The following is a 24,068-nucleotide window of genomic DNA, read 5'->3' as shown; positions in this document are numbered from 1 at the left end:
AAGGCGTGTCATTAACTACAATTACTACGACATAAAATGCAAATACGATTTTCCATTAATTACACTACTTACTCGAATATACAGAAACCGAATGGTCCGTCGTATTTCGGGCATGCTTCTCTTTCTGTTGGCTTTTTTTGATCTAAAAAGAAAGCTGACATTATTAAAACTAGCGGGAGATTAAAAGGTATCACAAAGTCTAGGTAAAGGATATAAATAAATATATTATACTTATTTGTTAAAATCAATAAACAACAAAAACATTCAAATATTAAATAGGCTAAAAATAAACTAAGAGATTTTTAGAAACAGACAAAAGACAATAAGGAACGTTGAAATACTTTTTCTTTGTTCAAATAAAAGTCGTAAATAAACTGTGACAAAGTTGAATCATATTTGTTTGGATAGTAATAGGTACACAAATCACTTTGTTGTTTTCATGCTTGTACTGTATGCAAATTATTAAAGAAATTAAAAAAAAACTCAGTATTGTAGGACCTGTTCAAAGACATCATATTTGTGTTGTATGTGAGGCACTTCGCCTTTGAACACGAGGTACACACGAGCCAAATACGAGCGTAGTTTCGCTTCGGGCACTTCGTACACCGCACCTGTTGCTGAAAACGGCGTAATGCCTACGGAAAATATATATCACTTGAATAAACATTCAAATACAGTACTTTTACTGACAAACATTAAAAGTAAAAAAATAATTGTACATATTAAGATAATACGTAAATTAATTTGAGACTATTTGGTAAAAAGATGGTCATATCTTACAATTTCAAATACAGAAAAAAAATTGTGTGATCAGTCTCAAAGAATAAACATTAATTTTTATTCATATTTATATGAATATAGTATTCAATCAACGTATACAATTGCAACGTATTTGCGGTTACTCTGGTGTTGCGGATAACAATAGTTGATTCACTGTTCATTTAGCCCTTATCAAGTAATAAAAACTACTATTTATAGTAAGTAAAAAGGTCTCGATTACCAAACTCTTGTTGTAAGATGTGATAGACGGCGTTGGGTGGTGCGCTGGGTGGCATTAGGTCGGGCCGATAGCGACGTACGAGATCTGCAAGCGCCTGCGCACCCACAGCGCTCGCGAGATCCCCCTCCGCACACCCCACCCACGATATCAACGCCCCCTCCGATATATCCATTTCTGGAATATCATTATTCATTAAATACACTTTTATAATGAATTTTAAATAAGAATTAGCATTAACACATTTTGTGTATTAAAAAAATTAAAAAAATCTGTGATTCATATTCCCTCAACTTTATTACATCAGAGTGCTAGATTTTAAAGACAAAATTATTTTTTTACATGAAGAACACATAAGGCATTTCTATTTTTTTTTTCTATAGCCATAGCCAATATATACCTAGTCAGGTCATAAATTCTGTCGCGTGTTTAATATAAAATAATTTAAACAAGTTTATTCATTATGTGACCATTTATATACCAAAATGAACTTAACAAAACATAGATTCGTATGACACTAAAGTTTATTCAAAATGACCTCCGTGATTTTGAATACAGGCCTTCAATCTGCGCGGCCAGTTGTCTATCGCAGCACGAACGAGGTCCATGTCAATATCGGCGGCTGCCTTAATCGAGGATGTCTCGAGTGACTCCAAATTGAGATGAGGCTTTGAGCACGCCTTTTCCTCCAAGTGTTGCCATTTCTTGTAATCTACTGGATTCAAATCTGGACTGGAGGAGGGCCAGTCTTCGTGCCGAATGAAGTCGATTTCACGCGCCGCCAGCCAGTCTTGTGTGCTCTTCGCTCTATGAGCTGGCGCCGAATCTTGTTGGAATATCCAGTGCCTGTTATTGAACATGGTATGAGAAACAGGTTCCACAGGGTTCGTCAGGACTGTATTTTGATACACAACTGAATTCGTTTTTACACCTTTCTCACAAAAATGTACCTCTGTTAAGCCCCAATAAGAAACTCACAACTATACCATGAGCGAGGATGGAAAATGACCTCGTTGGACACGCGGAATACAGTTGCTCGCTTCTTCACTACTGTGTGCGTGCACCTTATCATTTTGTTTGTTGTAGCTCTCTTCTACGGTAAAATTTTTTTCATCCGAAATAGAATTTCCCGATATTTTTTTCCCGGGTACCGCTTGAACAAAGCGCGGCATCTCTTCAGTCTCAGGTCCATTAGACGAGCATTCAAACGATGTCCTGTTTTTCTTCGACATGCACGAAGCCCCAAGTCTTCATTTAACACCCTTTTCACCGCGGTTCCGCTTAACCCCATCTGAAGGGCCAACAGTTTCTGCTTTCTTTTGGGATTTCTTTGAATTCGCGCCCTCACAGCTTTTATCACTGCTGGAGTCCTAACAGACCGAGGGCGACCACTTCTCGACCTGTCTACACTAGAATCTTCATTGTATCGTTTGATGGTACGATAAACGAATCTTTTGGTTATATTCAAATTTTTCAGTATGTCAAAAATTTAAACTGGCGCGTAACCGCAACGATGCAACGCAATAACTGCAACACGGTCTTCTTTAAGCGTCCACTCCATATTTAAAAATGAGTAAAATTCTAAAAAGTATACAGTTTTATTTCCATGAACAATGCAAAATTCGAATTCAATAAACTTTTTTGTGGCCAGCATTCTAAAAGAAAAGTTTTTACTGTGTGACAAAACTTATGACCTGACTGTATTATTCACTACAACTAAAACGCACTTATTGTATAAAAATAATAGTCACCGCGACGTCGCTTCCTGGTGCCGATTGGGGCGTCGTACTGTACAGCTTCATCACAGTCATAGAACGAGGTAACACGATGTGGTGTCACCGCGGTTCTGTTCAAGTTGGGATATCTCGTACCGGGGTCCAATGTGTACGCACCAAAATCTCGGTGTAAATTCTCAGGCGTAGTTTGTGCTGTAACGTTTCAAATAATTGATTCAATTTACTATATCTTAATATATATAAATCTCGTGTCACAATGTTTGTCCTCAATGGACTCCTAAACCACTTAACCGATTATAATAAAATTCGCACACCATGTGCAGTTCGATCCAACTTGAGAGATAGGATAGTTTAAATCTCAAATTATAGTCGCAATTTTAATTTATTGCTAATTATTTGTCTGTTATTATTTGACAGTCACAATTATCTGTTAACTCCAAATGATTCTAACAGATGTCTATACCTTTCGACTGGGTTGAGTAAGTAATCAATAGATGGCGCTGCTATGGTAACGTGTCATATAAGCTTATTAACTGCGCGCGGACGGAGTCGCGGGCGACAGCTAGTTACTATAATATAACGTTTCCATTTTCTTAGACAAATTTATATGGACCAAAGGGATATTTAAAAGATGAGCGTTTTTAACTTTTCTTTGGATAAATCTTATTACTACTTAATTTTTTTGCGACTATATTTTATAATAACCTAGAACCTAAGGGGCTGGATCAATTTTAAAGTATGAGGGATCGATTGATTTTTATTCTTTACCGAATAACCAAAACTTTTCAGTTAACTGACTGTTTCGGGTGGTTTGTTTTAATTAACTACCAGAAGTGTAATATAGTAAAGTTACCCAAAAGTCGGTATATTGATTCCCTCTCTGCTATCACTTCCAAGGGATGTGGTGCTGGAATTTGTCCCCACGAGCGCACGGCCCATGCTGCGTCCAGCGCTGACAGGAAACCCCGGGCGCAGCCGGAACCAGTCGGCCAGAATGGCTCCAGTAAACTATCGCCTACCAGTTGGCAAAGGAGCCGTTTCCCTTGACGCTCGTACACCTGAAATTTTAAAGGTTTCAACACTTTTTTTATTACGAGCTATAAAAGTCAAACAAGGGTCTTACGGTAGTTGGAATATATGTGAACTAATAGCGTCATATTTTGACCAATAAGGGAGCGGTAGCTGCACGGTTTATTGTTGTCTTTTTTGAAAATTTCAATGTATTATTTTTTTATTGTTACATGAAGGTTACTTTGGTAACGTTTTTGGATATATAAATTTAAATGGTAAAGAATTACTACGAGAACTCAGGTCGTAAGTAACAAATGTACCTTGAAGTTGTAACATGGACGACTTTCGGAAGAGTTAAGAAAATTTTTACTCACTGTTAAACCTTAAAACTTGTAAGTGGCTCCCTTTCAATGTCATAAGATCCTTGTGGGACTATATTTTAACATGTCAGAGATAATAGAATTAGTGGCGGAGGAGATTGCAGTCAGTTTGAACTAGACAGCTGGATAGTTAGATGCATGCATATATATGTGTGTGTAAATAAAAATTGGAACAAATGTGTCTTTAAATTTAATGTTTTAAATTGAAATTTGTACTTACAATACTGGCATTCTCAGCAGCGTACATAGAGGTGAAATCGAATAGTGCTACATCAGGCTCCCCGTAGTGGTTGAGGGCGAAGTCTTTGAGGGGTAGCGAACCATTGGTAGAGAAGCGCGCAGCCTCCTGTGCGTATCGCATCAGAGCGCCGCGGTCTACGTTCTCTACGCTCAACAAGCGAGATACTTCAGCATAATCCTGAAATCAATTTAACAGTTAATAAGAAAATCTCGAATAAACATTAACATTGCACACATCTGCTTTTTTTATTTTATTTTATTTTTATCTGCGAAGGAATTCAAAGACATGTATGAAGTCAATGAATACTAAACCCAACAATAAAAAAACTTGAGAGGTGTCAAGGGACACCCGGATGGAACGAAGTTCCTTTCTATCAATTAGTGAAGGAACCAATGTTTATTCTATGAATAAAAAACTTAAATCTTCATAAGAAGTACATTTTATTTGTATGAATTTTCGTTATATATAGTCACGTCGTTGCCATGGTAAAGTAGCGCTCATTCGTCTGTAGCAAAAAGTGTCGTGACAACTTTTCGTAACAATTTTTTCCGTCTAGCCCCCTTTCACAACGCGCGATAAGGAACTTCGTTCCAATAAAAAAAAAACACACCACTGATTGAAGCTCAAATTATGAAATAACGCCATTTTGTCTGTATTTTAATAAATATATACCCACATGAATAAAAAAAAACTTACATCCGCCCGACAAAAACAGCCAGATGTCAGTCGGATAAAGACAATTTAAAAGCACCCCTTTAAAGCAGCTTGCAAAGACAACTTTTAAATAAGTATTTAACTTATTTTATTAACTTACATTTAATAAAACTCCTTTATTCAAGAGACTGTGTTTTTTCGCCGTCATGACGAAGTAGTGTGTGTCGTCTTTGTAGTACACAATGTTCTCGAGGTCGATCCCGGTTACTTCGAATAGTTCTTTGAAAAATTTCTGATTGAAAATGAAGGCGACCCCGCTTATTTCCGGTACCTGGAAGAATAAGATAGTGAATGTAACAACACTTGCTATAAAAAGTAAAAATTTGTAGCCTTAGTAATAAAACTATGTTCTTAGGACACTAGAAATAAGATGATTTTTACGTAGCCTAAAGAATTCGGCAGAGATTACGGACTGATATTTAGTGTAATCAAAGTGCACTTGTCTCTAAAGATTTGAGAGTTTTTAGTTTAATAAGAATAGTGAGTGTAAATTTTGTTTACCGATGCCTCTTGCTCGGTGTGTCTATTGATGAAGTTTGCGGTGATCGCCATGGCCAGCTTGCCGCGGAACTCCTTGCGCTTGAAGCCATGCAGCGTGTTACGCTTGCCATCCGCACCCACCAGCGCATCGAACTCGTATTGCGACACTGGGTGCTCTGCCGGCGATACCCGCGCCCTCCAACCCAGCCCTGCATAACCCACCACTTAACTACATACTCGTACTAAGACCAGACATGTATAAATCACCTCTGAACCGGTTCAAAAGTTCAGGTCACATAGACTTAAACCACATTGGCTTTCAACTCATCGGGATGTACTATAAATATGTGAGCCGACGAGCCGCGAACTGCCTGGTGAGTTACAATTCGAAACGCAAATCATAACTCTATGCAGGTACAAATTGAGCTGCGGTTCACTGATCTGCTTAACACATGTGAATCGTGACCTGATCTGCAGCTCGTTAATTTTAGTCGAGTTACCAATTTTTAAATAAGAGGCAGCGATTATTGAATAAAAGAACTGGCCAAAAGGGGAAACTACCCCTCATTACAACATAGGTAACAACCACACAGTCTAATATCGCCTGTCTTGTAAACTTATAGTTCAGGAATTTGATTCTTTAAAATGATTTTTTTATTATTTAAAACTTACTTTCGCCATGCTGACCGACAGTTGGCTCCAGTAACTCTTCGAAACTGACACCTTCGTGCAATTCTACGCCAAGCAGCAAAGCTACCTGAAAATCCACACAACATTGATATATAATTGAAAAAACTTCACATATTATAAGGTTTTTCTTGAATATTGACAGAAATATTTGTTAGTATGTAGAGAAAAGATCTAATTTTTAACTATCTTACATACCTTCATAAGAATGCACTGCAATTGTCGTATGCTGATGTGGTCTATTGAACCGGCACAAAATTTTCCGAAGAATTTCTTAGCACCAAGTGCTCGCAGATCTTGTATGACGAACGGCCACAAATGCAGTACATTATTACGTGATATACGATCGCGCTTTTCAATAACAACCTGTTAATGCACAAACTTAATTTGAGAAAAACTCCGAGTCAGCAGTCAGCCCTCCCTTGCAAGAAAATAGTTGTCTCTGTGCGTGCCTGTGGGAAATCGACCACCGCTACAAAAAACTGTATCAATAACCAAGTTTCTGTATTTTCCCTTCACATTTGTTAAATAATGCAAATTATTAATTATTTTACCCATAAGTCTTATAAAATATAATCAAATAGGCTGTTGGTTTATGTAATATGTATAATAATATAATGAAACGATACAAACTATCCTGAAATAATGTAGAGTTGGAGTAGATATTGGATATATTACCACTTTGGCTCCTAAAAGTTGGCACTCAATAGCCACTCTTAAACCGCAGGGCCCAGCGCCGATGATGAGAACTTTGGTCTGCGCGCATATCCTGCCTTTGCCGTACACCTTGTGGTTCGCCCGGAGGTCGAATTTCTTGAACAGAGCTTGAGCCTTCCATGAATTTGCCAGTTTCGCCTGCACAATGTACACCATATAAAATGTATGAATTAAACATTGATTTATATATTTCATAGCTAATCAAAATTGCAACTCTCGGACTTGGACCAAATACGTATAGAGATCACAATTGCTATCCACTTATCCCATTGTGAGAGGAAATAAGGCACTTGAAGATCTTCCAACATTAGATCTTTATGAATACTTGTTTGGACATTATAATGATAAATTAGAAATACATGAAATGATGACAGCCCTTATAGTATAACAAAGTACAAATAGAAAGAACTATTATATGTATAGATTAGCAGTTTCCCGCGATATTATCAGGGCATAATACCAATAAAAAAGTGTCCTAAGTTACTCCCGCACACATAACCTTCCTTCTTGTATCAGTCCCATCAAAAACGGTCAAGCCGTTTATTAGCCGGAGATTACATGAAACATACGCGGAGTTGCAGATAGTCCGACAAACATTTTGTACTTTGTAATTTCGTTATAAGTAATGCAGAAACATACAGACACACCAATTTTAATAATTGTACAGATAAATATATAGATTATAGCCAGAGCTAGCAACAACACAAGTTGTAGAATGCGCCGGTCTGACCGGTAAATACTATGACCCCACAGAAGACAGGCATTAAGGAAATAGACTATTGTGCTCAAGGGCCAATTTTCGTCCGAGGACGACCAATCATCCCACTGTTTTCTAACAAGGAACTTAAAGGAAGAAGAGGAGAAAGGAACTGTTCCTTTAATCCTCTGTTATGTCCATTTAAGTCATCACTTAAACATCAGATGACATACTTGCTCGTTTGATGTAACAAAATATTTGTATTGCAATAGAGAACTAATAATAAAATAAACCGTCCATGTTGCATGGGGTAGCACAGCACAGTTCACGGCTTTCTATCAGTCTTAAACATGCCTTATGACATTATACTAAGTTTACTTCTAAGATATCTGACATCAATCAAAAGGTTCCCAGAAATATAAAGCAGATAATTTGCAAGAGCGTCGCTTAGCCTCAGTAAAAAAAGGAAATTGATTAAAAAGCAAAGTTTGGGTAAATCACAGACAGCATGGCATAGTATACAAAGCCAAATCATTCTCACAATGTAATCAATTAACAATCAATTCTACTTTAGGGTTATATGCTAGATTTCAAAATGCAATAATTCGTTATCTATCCGTCTGTCATTTTTTTACATTGTTTAACCTCAAGAAGATCCTACAAAAAATTCGTAAACATCTACATCCAGTTGTTGGGGAGCCTATAATAAGAAGATATTGATAGAAAATCCTCATCTGCCGGCTCCTCACCACTACGTCGACACCTTATTTAAAATACGCAAGCTTTATAAATAGTAAGCAACAGCAAATAAATTTAAAGTCAAACTGTTCACCTAACAAAATAACAATCGGCCAGAGCGTTATCGCAACTGATAAATATCACGTCACCATGAAACAATTAGAGATAGCGCTGCAATGCAAATTACTATGACAAGAAATTGAGTATGTACCGCCTAATCGGTATTCCAATTTACTTAAACAAGTATTCGTTATTTTTTTAACCGTACCGACGCTCTATGACTCCTCACTCTTCAAAGTCCAGATATTTCTCTATATTTCAAAACATATTTTATCCCTGACGGATACGTTGCAATATAAATTGCAGAGTTGTTGGCGGTACTAATTATGAAATAGAAAAAAAATATATTTTATTTCAACTTAAGGAGCATGGATTTTACGGTAAATGCATAGAGCCATAATCATCTGCTTTTCACTTTTTATTTAAGTATGGAAAGTAAATATATTTCATCATAGAATAATTGTTCGCAGTGCACGTGCGTTGCAATGCCAAAGTACAATAGGACAGCAATCTGTGTAATCAATATACTCGTAGTCATGTTATTGAACTTTTATTATAAAAGATTTTAGATTTTGATTATATTATTTTTAGGACATAAACATTCTACGGAGTCCTTCAAAATTTTCATCAAAATATATCCCCTACTGAACTGGAAAATTGGATCTTGCTATGTCATGGAATTTCCAATAAATATCAAACAAATTTTATCTATTCATATAGGACATCTTACAAGATGTAACTTGAAGAGTCATTTAAGATGTTATTCGTTTTTATTTTTAAAATATTACTGTGTGTAAGTCTCATGTGTAATTTATAAAGAGTCAGATCATTTAACCAAGAAAAAAATTAATTACGCAAAGCGCCGTGGCAGCAAATATGCTTAAAGATAAATACTTTCGCGTCGAAATATTTCACACAACAAAATTTTCCTACATAACATGCGTGGAGACGGTTAGTCTATTCTCAAATAAAACTCGACGCATATATTTGGATTGTATTGCTCTCCAGACCTGTTGTTTATCAAGCAACCATGAAAACTCTGGAACCATCCGAACATCCGGATTTTTAGTGGCAACGCGCCAAAATCATGCAAATAAGAGAGAGTGTTTAAACGCTTCACACTGATTTATGTTCTCCTACTACTCTCCGTTCCGCCGCGTTGGACGTAAGTCTACCACAAATAATTATTTTAGTGAAACGATGCTTAACTTAACATAAGAATTATTTTGAACTAGTTTTTTTTTAAGTTTAGTTTAGTTTCGTGTTACTTGTACCTTACTTAATCTTGAGACATTTATTACTCAGACCCGATTTAAGCTACGAACACATTGCATAATAAATCATCGTATTATTATAACACTATACTTTGTGATACTACACAGTCTCCTTATTCGCGATCCAGTTAATCACGTTTTCATCGACAGCGGGGAACAAAAATTGTAGAAAAATTTGGTATTAAATTCACGGAATTTTGAATATAATCAAAGTGTTTAAGTTAACTACGAACCTTTATTTTAGGGTAGAAGTCGGGCAGCCTGTTCGGTTTTAGATTGAGCGTGTTACATATTTCCCGATGTAATGCCAAGATTTGTTTCATGGTGCCTGCTGAACAAAAGTGATCAAACATTTCTGCGGCGAGAGCGCACTCCGGAGGTGTTACTTGTGCTCGCATCATCTTGATACCTGCAGACAAAATATTCCACCTGAATTACACAAGCAGATGATATCACAAAGTAAAACTATTTTTCATTATGTAATTGTAATACTCGCAAAAGTAAATACATAGATTGCTTGATTTTTACAGATATTTAAAAAGTCATTGCCTTTCAGTTAACTAAACTTGTCCCCGACATGTGCCTTTATGTTTATTTTGCTGTAAAAACCGAAACCACGGTCTATGCTGAGATGTTCTCTTAAAGCCTGTAAAAATTTACAAACTTGTCAAGGTAAAAGACAGATTATTTTGAGATCCTTGTTTATCGCGAACACTTGGTAAATCTTAACATTTACTTCAAATAAACGGGAAATGTAAAAAAATCTTTATCTTACATTTTCAATTAATTATTTATTAATTTTAAAATCCTTTAGATAAAAAAACTGCTATACATAAGCTAATATATGCATATTATAATCTATGATAACTTTGATATATTCAAAATCGACATAGTCAAATAACATTAACATCAATAAAGGTCACTATCAAGATCATTTGGAAAGAAAAACATTATTGTAAAAGCGTAATTGTGCGTAGAAGACGAAGGCTGTACTTCAACCAGTTTCCTGTGTGTGGCTTTATATGGTACAGGCAGCGATGTTGGTCACATTATTGTACAGAAATGGTTTATTACGTTTCCCTTTTATTTGACGCTAATAAGTAAATATTTAAACGGACTTAAATACGTTGTATCAAAATTAAGTGTGCAAAAGAAAAACTGTACACATTAAACGTTTAATTTATATTTTGTTTAATATTTAATTGTAAGAACAAACAAGACTTAATTTTTATAAACCGTAACACCGCCTCAAATTACATATACGCCTCAAATAAAAACAATATGTAAAATATTTAATACACCGAAGGGAAAGATGCAGTAATTCAATTCAGCATCATAAGGTGGTAAGCTTCAAGCGATTATGATCTTAAACACAAGTTAATAGGGGTATATTTGGCATAAAGCCGTGCTCCTAGTAAAGAGTGCAATTACACTGTTCACTCAATGATCTCATAAGGACTGTCACAAGAGGAAGCTTAATTGAATCCATACATATGTCGGTCCCTATTATAGACGGTTGCATTATACAGCTTTGTAAGCTGATAAGCGTCTTGAAAATTTTAACTCTAATTCAAGTATTTAGTAATATTGGTATTATTTTAAATAAAAAATATTAACTTATAAATGTATAAAAAATAATTTCAGTTGTGACACTTTCGTAGGATTTTGACACGAGTTCCAAGACCTGAACCATGTACATACATAATTTGACGATGTTGAAATACGGTGGAGCGCCTAGACGCTAAGGTTTACTCACAAGGTTAATGTTTAACTACCCTTGATTTATTCACTGGACAACTTCCAATAAGTACTGCGTTACTTAACCTTTTGTGAAAGTTAGGACTTCACTTTTTACTAACGAACTGTGGTTACGTTAAAACTGGCTAATACACTACACAAAAATGTGTTCTATGTAACTTATACTGTTTGACGAATACATACCTAATTATAAGAGTACAAATTGTGAAAAAACAGCTCGCACTTTCACAACTATGTACATACATATAAAACGAACTCGTTCACAAACTTATCTTTCTAAAAACCACGGAAGCTGAACACGGTATTAACTAAATTCATGCCTGAGATGTCGTAACAAGAATGATTTTTGCTAAAGATCTCACATGTATTTGTAATTTCTCTCTACCATGACCTCAATAATGAGTATATCAGACGGTATTTAAATAAAACACAGTAAAGAGTTTGTTAACTACAATGATGCAGTGGAAACGCCCACTGAAACAACTTTTAAAGACATTCTACTGCGCCAATGTGAATCACGCGGATCACATATAGCTCCGATTAAAGATGACTAAGATAACATCAGACGAAATTGCAAGACAAAAAACACCTGAAATAACACGACGGTTTTTAAACAATAATAGAAGGGTAAAGGAAGAAGCGGAGTTGGAGAAGATCGTGAAGGGAAGTTGTGACGAGAATATGTGGTTTCAGGTTCAAAAATGTCTTATCTTTTACCTTCCCAACTAGGAAAATTATTATAATATAATAATTAACTCAATCTCATCATGTCTTCAGAAACAAAACATTATTATATTATTGTTTAGAATAAAGGAAAGATACAAATATACTTTTATCTAACTATTCCAGATAATTGGAGAATGATAGCAGTATCAAATAAACAATCAGGTCAATTGCAAAAATTTTGCCAATAATCTATAAAACATTTCTAATTGATAGCTGGTTAGTGGCTAATACTATAAGAAGTATCAGTATTCAATTAAAATTAAAAAGTGACGTTGATAACTATCAACTAAAACTACTGTATAAAATAAACAGTTTTTTTTAGATTTCATACTAATCATTTGCACATTGGTTTTTATTTATTGCATATTTTTTATATAAATAAAATGTAAAATTAATGCACATATTATGACTACAAAATTAACTCCTATTGGACATTTTTTTTATTATCACATGAATCAGTAAACATCACCTATTTTGTATACAATTATTAAGCCCGCAACGCACGCTTGTCAAAAAGTGGCGAACAGCAAACATCAAATACGAACGTGTTTGCCTGTTTTTGTTTGGTGTACGCCCTACACCTATGCCGATCACTAGCATAAACATCGAGTGTTTTCTACACAAATTAAAGGATGTTTGACAAACGTGTTTGCGGAGTATCCAGACGCTTGCGGTGTATTATTTATACGTGAGAGCTTGTAGGATGAGGAAGTGTGAACGGTTTTATTACTATATATTGTTTATTTCCCACTAAACTTTTATTTTTAGATAGTGATTCTTAAGACAAATATTTTTTAATAATGGGCATGACAACCGATTCCGAGATTGTATAAATGATGGATTCCTTTTGCATGTATTATTATTGCATGTATATGGCATGTATTATTTGTAAATCATCTTCTTTTATATTTTTAGTTAGACTTTCAAAATGGATAACAAACTCGTCATCCTCCATGTTTGCCAATCCAGATTAAACTAGCACGTTTTCCAGGCGTGAGAATGCCTGTTTGTGTTCGGTGTTTGGCAAGTGTTTCAATCACCAGATTCTTTGTGTTTGCTGCGTTTGCAGCAATCTGGAGCGGCCTTAACAATTTTACAAGTCTAATGATCGTCATGCAAAAACAAAAGCCAAATTTCATTAGAAAGATCGGTACGTCAGTCGTAGAAACACTCGCCAGATAATAAAACAACAAAACAAATGTGAAAAAATGTACATTAGTTCGTAGATATTTCAGCAACTTAAAATTTAGAGAGTACTCCTAAATCTTACTTCTTACTTATCTTACTAATATAAAACTTTAAATAAATACAAAAGTTTAGTTGGTTGGATGGATGTTAGTTTGTAGGTAACTCCAGAACGGCTCAACGGATCTTGCTGAAATTTGGCACAGATGTAGAACATAGTCTGGAAGCACACATAGGCTTATTAAGTTTTTTATTTTTATTTCCGCGTAGACGGAGATGCGGGCACTAGTGGTTTATAATGCCGCATTTCGACGTTAAAAAGAGTGCGGGCTACGCTATATGGAGTGCATCTATAAAAGGAAAACAAGATAACACTAAAAATCTCAACGTATTGAGGATTTCGATGTTATGATGAAAACAAGATTTCATCCACACAGAATTAAAAACTTTGTAGCCAAAGCAATATTGCAGACAGAAATCTATCTGAACCAAATGATATTCAGGACTGGTTAGCTATTTTGGAGTAACCTTGCTTATATTATAATATTACTAGCTGTTGCCAGCGACTCTGTCTGCACGGAATTAAAAAAACATAATGAGTAGCCTATGTGTTTGTCCAGACTATGTTCTGCATCTATGCCACATTCCATCCAAATCCGTTGAGCCTTTCCGGACATACCTTCAAACAAACATCCATCCATCTAAACATTGGCATTTACAATATTAGTAAGATTACAAATAAAAAATTATGTCATTAATATAAATCATTTTTACCACTTTCTACAAATGACTATTAACAAGCTATTAGCTTATTTTCTTAGTTTCTTAGCTAGTTACTATAATCTATTATTAATATAATCTATTATTTCAGTCATTAATGAATTTAATAAAGAAAAACCATACTTCACCTACCCTATGACACTTGTCAATATGGTTCAGTTGTTTAGGCTACAGGCACTCACAATGAAATTGTTATTTACTCAAGTTCGCATAAACAAAACATATTTATATTTCTATGAAGACATCTACCTTCCAGTCAGTTAGGCAGAAATATACTTATTTACTTCAGAATTTGGTAGTTATCAAAGTCTACAGGAATCTGGCTCCTTTAAAAATACAACAAAACAATCTAAATAATATTTGTATTTTTAAATTAAAAAGATTCCTTAAATTACATTTTATAAAAGACTAGCTTTAACCAGTGACTCCGAATGTGCTCAATTAAAAAAAACATAATAAGTAGCCTATGTGTTCTTCTAAATGATGTTGTACATCTATTTCAAATTCCATCAAGATCCGTTCAGCCGTTCTGGAGATACCTTCAAACAAACATCCATCCATCTAAACTTTCTAGTATTACTAAAAAGTAAGATTTAAAGTAAGATTTAAATTTAAGATAAGCCGTTTTGATCTTACTCCTAATGTATCACAACATGCTATGAGTGTTCTGATCAAATAATGTACTGAGTAATATTTGGCAAAGTTCCAGTGGCACCACCTTTATTAAAAGTTCAGGGAATACAACTCTAGGTAGTAATACCAACCAAATTCACAATTCACAACAATACGCTGAAATATATTTGGCAAAAACAATGTTATCTATCACAAATGTGGCACAGATGTTCCAATATATCAAAATCAATTAAATTATTTTGTTGTCAGTTGTAATAACGAAAAATTTTAACAATTAAATAAATGTAAGACGTTTTAACTCAATATACAATATCAAAAACTTTTAATAGTACAATTAACATTAAACTCTTGCTCCTACACTTTATGTAGTTTGCTAAATTCGTATTCAGCGCACTCAAAATATCTACCTACGAAAAGTGTGACACACTGATAGGTGAACGGACTGCAGTATATATTTAGAAAAAACAATGACAGAATGCTAATACAACTACAAAATTTTAAAGTACTTAACTTAGTAAATATCCCAAGCAAGATGCGTAAACAATCTACGTTATATTCCTAATAAAACAAGACAAACGTTTTGTCTTTCACTACTGGCTTATGTTCATTCTATAAACATTAAAGTAATTACAGCGTAAGTAATAAACAAAACAAATAGAACTATAAAATTTATAACGAATGTTAATTAGACTTTCGTAAATTAAATCATTTTGTACTAACTCACTTTTAGGTGGTTTCAGGATTAATTACATCTCTTCTTTTAAGACTGCTGTTACTTTTTTAACCAGACAGGCCAGTGGGTGGATCGTTCTGTATTACTGCTTATATCAAAGAGCACAAGAGCACTATACCAAAGAGTAGGTATGACAAGAAGTTTTCTGACATTGAGTTTTTAGGGTTACTAGTAAGCAAAATTTCCTTACAACTTCTGTAATTCTTCCATGTTGAAAACAAAAATCAACAGTATAAGGCTATGCGTATACAGATTTAAAAAAAAATTAAGACTTGGTTTTTCGTTATTAGCAACATAACCACATCAGGTGTACTAATTATAAATATTTTTAGATATTACACACACACTCTAAAATTTAAAATTGTATTATGTAGATAGAAAACTAAATATCAACCGTCATGAGGTGGCCACAATCGCCTGTCATATTGTAAAATTCAACACATACGTCGGTATTATCCATGTTATGCGATAGGATGTTAATCATATAAACAAAAAAGTAATGAGATTGAATGTGGATGGCTATAAAGGTAGAGGAAGACCAAAGAAAGTATGGATGGATTGTGTGAAAGAGGATACGCGTAAGGGGGTAAATTCAGATATGATGGCTGATAGAGATATATGGAGAAGTAGTACAGTCAGCTTCATAAATATAGTGGCAGTCAAGATATCCAAATATATAGGAACACCTAAAGTGATCAATTATATAAGTACAACCAAAGTCATCAAATTAATTGAAGCATCCACTCTGCTCAAAAACACCGGAGCGTTCACATCGTCATATATATGAGTACATTCAAAGTACCCATAATTATAGTAACAGACATAGCGTCAATAGTAACGAAGCATCGAAAGTATGCAAAAATATCGTAACATTTGACAAAATTCAACTCCATCTCTATTTGCTTAAGATACACTTTGAAATATACTACTTCTGTTAAATTCATTTGACGCTTTGTATCAACATAATAGGTTGTCCAATAAGTTCGTCCCGATTTTCAATAGGTATTTTAGAATAGACCCGAATATATTACAATTATTGAAAACATATGACATGTTTAAATAACACATACATACTGAAAAGGGTAACTTCAGCCATATTTTGACAAATGGTAGGACACAATTCGTTCTTTTCTATCAGTTTTATAAAAACTAATTGACTTAATTTTTGCCGAAATACATAAGACTTTTTGCTATAAAATCGAACAAATATAATTTAAAAGACGTACGCCAAAACTTAAGGGCCTTTAAAATTTCCCTTAAAAATGGGCACGAACTTATCGGACAACCCAACATTTTTCTTCTTATTCTTATAACGCTTAAAATTTATAAATTTACGATACATGACAGATACCTAATCTATATATATATAAAAGATAGTCGTGTTAGTTACACTGTTCATAACTCAAGTTCGGTCGAACTGATTTAGCTGAAAATTGATGGGGAGGTAGCTTAGAACTAGGAGACGGACATAGGAACTTTTTTATCTTGTGAGCATTTTTTTTATTCCGCGCGGACGAAGTCGCGTGTAAAAGCTAGTAAGTAATATCAAATTTTACTCTGTCACAATATGTGCTAGTTTCAGTGTTTTACTATTTTCGCCGCAGTACGTAAGTTTAATGGTTCGAATCCCAGGCTTACATGGTTTTTATTTTTCAATATTATCAATATACTTGATTTTTTTTAATGAAAAGGAAAAATCTAGTAATTTACTTAGAATATGTTTTTTACTTAACAAAAACAATTTTAAATTTTTATTTTTGGGGTATTAAATATTTAAATAAAATTAATAACGATTAGGTTCGGCCATCTATACAACTTCTGTTAAATTAATTGACAATTTGTATCAAAATATTTTTCTCTTCCTGTTAGGTATCTTCAGTCCGGTTGCAGTAGAATTTTCCAAGCATAGATTTATTACACGTATTCGATGTCGCCAGTGACAGTCCGCGCGGAATTTAATGACGAAACTTACAATAACAAACGTGAACAATAAAAAAACATGCTAATGACGTCTCGGTTAAAAAAAGGGACAAGGAATATTGTGGTTCCTTAATTTTTAAAGATGTAGTATTCGACTACTATTGTAACCAATAATTGTTGCGATAAAGTTCAATTTTATATAACGCTTTGATAATAAAATTAAAAACCTTAAAAAAATTAAAAAATAAACTAATTTTGGGATTCGAATCGCCAAAACTGCGTATTACAGCGAACAGTTAAGCCGTAAGGCCAAACTGGCATATATTGTGACAAACTAAAATTTGATATTACTTATCTATCTAGTATCTGTCATGCGGGACGTAAACTTGTAGTAAATAGCAAAAAAATGTTTTGATATAAAATGTCAAATGAATTTAACAGAAGTGGTATATTTCAAAGTGTATCTTAAGCAAAGAAGGATAGAGTTGAATTTTGTCAAATGTTACGATATTTTTGCATACCTTCGATGCTTCGTTACTATTGACGCTATGTCTGTTACTATAATTATGGGTACTTTGAATGTACTCATATATATGACGATGTGAACGCTCCGGTGTTTTTGAGCAGAGTGGATGCTTCAATTAATTTGATGACTTTGGTTGTACTTATATAATTGATCACTTTAGGTGTTCCTATATATTTGGATATCTTGACTGCCACTATATTTATGAAGCTGACTGTACATACTGTGCCGACCCTCCATAGGGATAAGGGCAGGTTGACGATGATGACGTCGGTAAGTCCAACGAACTTGTCATTAAAAATTAAATAAGTCTAAAATACCAGATTTTAGATTTCAAGTTTCTATTTATTTGGCCAAAATTTGCTTTGTCCAATAAGTTTACTTAATGATTTTTCTCGTAAACAGTATGTAAAAGCAATAAAAAAACTTTGGTAAGATCTAAATTAAAATAAATAACTGCGGTGTTTTGCATTTTATTTATTATATGTGTGTAATAGTACTGTCACAGTATACTTATTCTATTTTACATTTCATTGACTACAATTCATCCTTCTTATAGTTAAAATACAAAATAAAAAATCAAAGCAAACTAAATAATAATACATAAAACTATAAGGTACAATTTCATTAAAAATTAATTTACAACAATTTTAAGTATAATAAAAAAAATGTGACGGAGCAATTATTTCTTAATACTTTCTTTGTACCAATAAAGCAAATAAATTGTAAGTACATTTTCACTGTATAATGGTGAAAAAGTCTGCGAAATTTAAATTACATGACTAAAGGCGTAATAAAGCGTAATGTTGCCAGTCTTTTAAGTCATTGACATTGGTAATTTAGTTTTTATTTTTTTGTAGTATTGGGAACATATTATGAATACATTCTGCCATTAGTCATTTATTTTTGATGCATGAAAGATATATCCTATTTAGATATATATATATCTTTATAAGCCAAACAATACACAGTAAGCAGAGATTATGATTTTCCAGTTGACATTAGTCATACAGCGTTATTTTTAACAATTATAGCTAAAGTAAATAAGGACGAAGATAGTCGAGTATTATATTAGAACCTCATGTTTCAGAGTAAATCTAGGTATTAGATACTTATTTCACATAATGAACTCGCGGGGCGAGTCGGTAACACTTAAAGTTTAAATACGAGTTTTGATTTTTGTCATAATTTTTTCTAATTCTGCATCAGAAAAGAATAATTCAAGCTCAACGCTGGTCAAGTCACATTCCCTGTTCTTTACAGCGAGTAACTGCAGAGCGTGCTGGAGGCACACCGACCGCTTCTTGTCAGTCAATCCTCTCACCTGTAACATAGAATTCATGTTAAGAGTTTAAAAACCTAGCATCCACTACATACTAACATAAAAATAAACATTATAGTCGTATCATTTGAAAAATAACCTAATGAACTAAGCCAAATCAATAATCAATTAATTTTTTGGTGTAATGGTTTTCGATGCATCAGAATCTTCATGATCGTATTCCAATATAAAAGTAATATAATTTCTGGTTCACATTGTGCTTGTACAGTAGGATGGTAGCGCTAGTCTGACATAGACTGTATGGGTTCACTGGCGCCAGCTAGTGTTAACGTTACAACAGTCGTATGCCAGTGCTGATTTACAGCGCTACTGGTATAATATAACCAAGCAACTTGCTTCCAAATGGTTTATTAAAAGTCAAACTTCTGTAAATGTTCTGTTACAAAACAAACATGGAAATAATTATGATCTACTCAAGTAGAGTTACACTTACTTTGGAGAGGTACAAGGTTGCTTGACAGATCTCACACTCGTCTTGATCTCGAACATTCCACGCGCCTGCGGGCCGCTTGCGAGAATGCTTATTTTGTTGTGGGTTTTGGTTCTATAAAATAGTAGTTATACAAGTTAGATAGTATATTATATGTACCCATTATGTGAAATAAAATAAAATCATTCTTGTTGAGGTTTTACACACAACAATAGTAATTAAGAGCAAAAATCACAACACATTATTTTTGATTTTTTTTTAAATCAAATTTTATATGCTTACTCTTTTAAATAGTAAGGAACACATTCAAAGGTAATGAAAAATTTTAAGTGTGACTTGTAACATTGTGCATACCTGAATTTTGTATGCGGCGAGGGCGGTGCGGTTACTCAGCTCTTCCCTTATGATCTTCCCGAGGAGAACATTGACCAGTTTGAGGACCTCAGTGGACGCACGCGAGTCTCGCGCAGCAGACACCAGCAAATGTTCCAGCGAGAACATTGTAGGTTCGCAGCTTTCGCGTACTTCCTATAAATTTAACAATAAATAATTATTTGACGTAATTTTTACTTAAGCTATATTTTTGCTTATTTGAATATTGCTTACTTGAAACACTTGATCTATTGTTTCCAACCATGAATTTGTTGCAAAATATACACTCTCAGATTCAGTGTATCCAGTTGCAATAGAACATGAATATGCCTTTGGAAAAACCACAATAAACTGACCCGGCTCTTGAACTACTCTAGACATAGATACATTATTCTGCAAGAGCAGGTCCGGTGGGATCATTGTGATATCGGACGGAAGCCAAATCGATTTGTTTTGACATGATGTCGGGCACAGCAGTTCTACTGCTCTCCGGAAATTGTCACTTTGTTCATCCGGAATGCCATACCTGAAACATGAAACATTACTGTATATTATAGTTAAAAGAGAAATTATAATTATAATGCAGTTTGTCATCCTACTCATAATTAAAAAAAAACAGACAATGTATTTAAATACAGGTTTTATGCCAATGGTAATGTAAATCGTTTATGAAACAGAAAGACATGTGAATGTAATCAAGTTTTTAAATAGACAAAGGTGCTAAAATTAGAGTAGGCTTCATTCTCTCTGAAGGGAAATATATGATCTGTCAACTGACAAATGTTATTAACATAAATATGCATAAATACCAAATTTTTCCGGGTCCGGTGTGCATGTATTCAATCCAGGGTAGACCGTGGGGATCTCTGTGCCAACAGCTGGTTGAGAAGACCATCCCAAGATGCAAAGTGGGAACTGTCACACCCAGTACTGGTCCTAAGAATCTAAGGACATTCCCACTATTCTGACTAAGGACCTATAACAATATATAAATATTTACAATCCACATGTTTTATGATCTAATTAAAGGGTTTCTAATGAATGGATTGCTTTAGCTTCTTTAGGAATTAGCACAAACTTGAATAAATTTATAGCTGTTTTGAAATCGGATTGTTTTGGAATCACTAAAAGGCTAGACTTAAATAGTATTTGTAAACAAAGCTACAGTTTCAGTTCAAGTAACATATAGTGGAAACAAAGGACAAGAAAAACTGGCAATCAATATGTTAGTTATCACCTTTAAATTCCATGGATGTTTCCCATAAGTGTCTCGTTGGTCTTTAGTGAAACCATATCCCTCCTCGCCGGTGTCGATTGATGCGTTATTCACACAAATGTGATCTTGCGCAAGAAGAACCATTTTCCAATATATTTGTTCTATATCAGTCTGAGTATTCTGATTACTATTTGGAATGTACATTTCCTTACATTTACTTGCCACCTACAATCAAGAAATTAGTTAACTCTAGAATTATCTCTACACTTGGGTATTTAGTATAATAAAATCTTAAATCAGAATTACATCTTAAAATACCTTTTTAAAAGTAAGCAGATTCATTTGCCTGCCATTGCTGATACAGTCCTCCGCTTCGGCCAATGCTCCGGACACATAAATATCTTCATCGATATCTTCTTCAGATGATTCAGATTCATCTAGAAGACGTTTCTGTCTATGTAATGGCTTCATAGCACGTTGTAGCATTTTGCGGTGTTTCTTACTCCAGTGTTTATCAACTGCTTTCATTAGATCTTTCCGCTCGTCTGTCACAATTGTTGGAGTTAGTGCAAAAATAATTCTAACCAAAATGGAATTAAACAAGAAAGTAGGTAAGGAGATAGCTTAAAAATCTTCTGTCATCAAACTTCTTAATCATTTGGCATTTTTAACCAACTGACCCGTTCCCCTCCTATGAGTTTTTGTCTAATCTATATGGTTTTTACGGACATTGGCAACTTACGGTTCAAATACTCACCATCTGTCATTGTGTCGTAAGGCAATATATATTTAACATATATTTGATCCAATTTCACTTCGATTTTTGGCGTTTTGGAAAGATTCATTTCTTCAGCTACTTTAGTCCAGCGCTTCTTTTCGATTACTTCTTTTAGGCCGCCCAGAGTTTGTACCAAATAATATAACTTCGGTAAATTGACCTCGACCCCTTCGAGCTGAAAAATTAGCTAAATTAGATAACAATACAAAAATACCTTGAAATATTAAAGCAATAAAAAACAAGAATATTTTAATGGCAAACCTTATCAGGCAAAAGTCCGTCTTGGTACCTGACGGTGGAGATTCAAGAGTAGACAAAAGAATATAAAGTTTGAGACTTGCATATTTAACTAATAAATATGGCCAGCTTGTTCATCAAACCACAAACACTACAAAAATATAGACAACAAACATGGTGATACATTATGTTGTAAATGTTTCAAATTATTTATTTAGTTTAAAGATACAATTTTTGTATAAGTTCATTAGTATACTTCAGGGTATTTATACATTATGATATCTTGAAATACTAACCAAAGGAGGCCGACTGAAGATCACACTTTGGGAAGCTAAATAAGCTTTAATGGCACACAGTTCTCTCGAGGCCGGTCCCCATCGCTTGTACAGGCGAGATATGTATTGGTTCGTCACTTCAAAGCGAACTTCATCATCTAACATACATTTTGGTTTAAAAGTATTCGGAGCGACAACTTTACATAAACCGAATTTCGCAGCGATTGGCATAATTTTATTGAAGTAAGCAATGGGGTCCTGAAAAAATAAATAATTTTTGTCTGGTACTATGCTTATTTATATACATATAAATGATAATTTTAAAATTTTTACCATGAATTCTTGTTCTGTAGGATGGAAGATCGGTGCATCTGTTTGACTCGCTTTGAGCATCGGCTTAAGTACTGCTGAATTCTTTTCCTCCGTACCATTATTATCTCCGTTTATGGTAAAAGCACTTGAGTTCTTTTGGACTGATCCATGTTTAGATCCATTAACGGAATCAGAGGGAGTTTCCACTGTTGTGTTAGACTTCTTTGATATAACAAAATTTATGATATCATCTAAAAGTTGATCACTATCAAATGCAGTAACCGTAATGATCTTAGTATTCAAAGTCTTGGGGATAATATTAGCACTTTCAATTCGTGTCACCTGATTAGGATACCGAGTTCTTTTTACTTCTACAACATGATCAGAATCTTTATCATAAATTAAATAACATGTTTGTGTATCACATTCAGTACTTGTCTCGTTCCCATGACGGGTCTTTGTTCTTGGTGTATTGGAATCATTTTTCACTGTTTCCTCATCTTCAGCATCAAATCCGTATATTTTTGATTGTATAATCTTTCGACAGTATTGTATTTTAAACATATTTGATACACACTGTACTTTGTCGACGAATGCACAATAATCGCATCTTTCACATCGGCTCACCAAATCTTTAGGGTCTGCATAAACAACATCATTCATACTTGAGTAGTTTTTAGATGGACAATATATACGACGGTTTTTTATTTTGGATGATATATCGATAGCTTCAGATTGCTCTCCTGTGTTAGATATTTGCTTTTTTGTAATATTTCTTTTCTCCTGATTTGTTTTAGTTATTTTATCGATAGGAATGTTGCGTAACCTTCTAGAAATTAATGGTGCTGTTAAATATTTCTCAGTTGTTGGCCGTTTAATATTGTTATCATCTAATGAAGCTCCATGTGCTAAAAAATAAATAAATAATTTAAAAAAAAAACTTTAAAAATGTGAAGTAACATTATTTCATTAAATTTTTGCTACACTACAAATATCAAACTACTACTAACTTGTAATAATTAACAAAAGAGAAAAATTTCGATAGAAAAGTAATAAATTAGTATTTAAATTATAACATGGCGTGCTGATGAAAATTTCATTAAACACAAGCTCCAA

General features: G+C 34.0%; 2 protein-coding genes across 2 annotated transcripts in view; both read right to left on the bottom strand.

The window, feature by feature from the left end:
• LOC123723439 (F-actin-monooxygenase Mical-like) overlaps positions 1-15,654 on the bottom strand; it is a 29,755-nt gene extending 14,101 nt beyond the window's left edge. Inside the window, exons 1-13 of the mRNA XM_045685977.1 lie at positions 15,539-15,654; positions 9,966-10,141; positions 6,925-7,101; positions 6,445-6,612; positions 6,232-6,316; positions 5,581-5,768; positions 5,180-5,350; positions 4,345-4,542; positions 3,587-3,791; positions 2,749-2,925; positions 1,001-1,174; positions 499-635; positions 73-142 (exon numbers count right to left, since the gene is read on the bottom strand). Coding sequence (XP_045541933.1) covers positions 73-142; positions 499-635; positions 1,001-1,174; positions 2,749-2,925; positions 3,587-3,791; positions 4,345-4,542; positions 5,180-5,350; positions 5,581-5,768; positions 6,232-6,316; positions 6,445-6,612; positions 6,925-7,101; positions 9,966-10,133 — 1,918 coding nt within the window. The 5' untranslated portion in view covers positions 10,134-10,141; positions 15,539-15,654. The remainder of the gene's footprint in view (positions 1-72; positions 143-498; positions 636-1,000; positions 1,175-2,748; positions 2,926-3,586; positions 3,792-4,344; positions 4,543-5,179; positions 5,351-5,580; positions 5,769-6,231; positions 6,317-6,444; positions 6,613-6,924; positions 7,102-9,965; positions 10,142-15,538) is intronic.
• Positions 15,655-18,946: 3,292 nt separating this feature from the next.
• On the bottom strand, positions 18,947-23,855 carry LOC106717306 (protein Jumonji). Its single transcript, XM_045686172.1, has 10 exons — positions 22,974-23,855; positions 22,662-22,898; positions 22,108-22,303; positions 21,669-21,895; positions 21,372-21,575; positions 20,944-21,110; positions 20,369-20,660; positions 20,117-20,290; positions 19,766-19,876; positions 18,947-19,314 (listed from the first exon to the last, which is right to left on the bottom strand). Exons 1-10 carry the CDS (start codon positions 23,613-23,615, stop codon positions 19,150-19,152), a joined length of 2,415 nt encoding a protein of 804 aa, XP_045542128.1. The 5' UTR covers positions 23,616-23,855; the 3' UTR covers positions 18,947-19,149.
• Positions 23,856-24,068: the final 213 nt, after the last annotated feature.

Source organism: Papilio machaon, chromosome Z (assembly GCF_912999745.1).
Source record: "Papilio machaon chromosome Z, ilPapMach1.1, whole genome shotgun sequence".
Taxonomy (NCBI): Eukaryota; Metazoa; Arthropoda; class Insecta; order Lepidoptera; family Papilionidae; genus Papilio; species Papilio machaon.
The sequence above is the reverse complement of the archived record's forward strand: the minus strand, read 5'-3'. Positions and strand labels throughout refer to the sequence as shown.

What these genes read in the sequence shown, in the direction of transcription:
- LOC106717306 (XM_045686172.1), bottom strand. Translation starts at nt 23,615, where the DNA reads ATGAATGATGTTGTTTATGCAGACCCTAAAGATTTGGTGAGCCGATGT. An exon ending in ACCGGACCCGGAAAAATTTG is followed by an intron (nt 20,661 to 20,943) that starts GTATTTATGCAT and finishes TTCATGTTTCAG; the next exon opens with GTATGGCATTCCGGATGAAC. An exon ending in CAACCTTGTACCTCTCCAAA is followed by an intron (nt 19,315 to 19,765) that starts GTAAGTGTAACT and finishes TCTATGTTACAG; the next exon opens with GTGAGAGGATTGACTGACAA.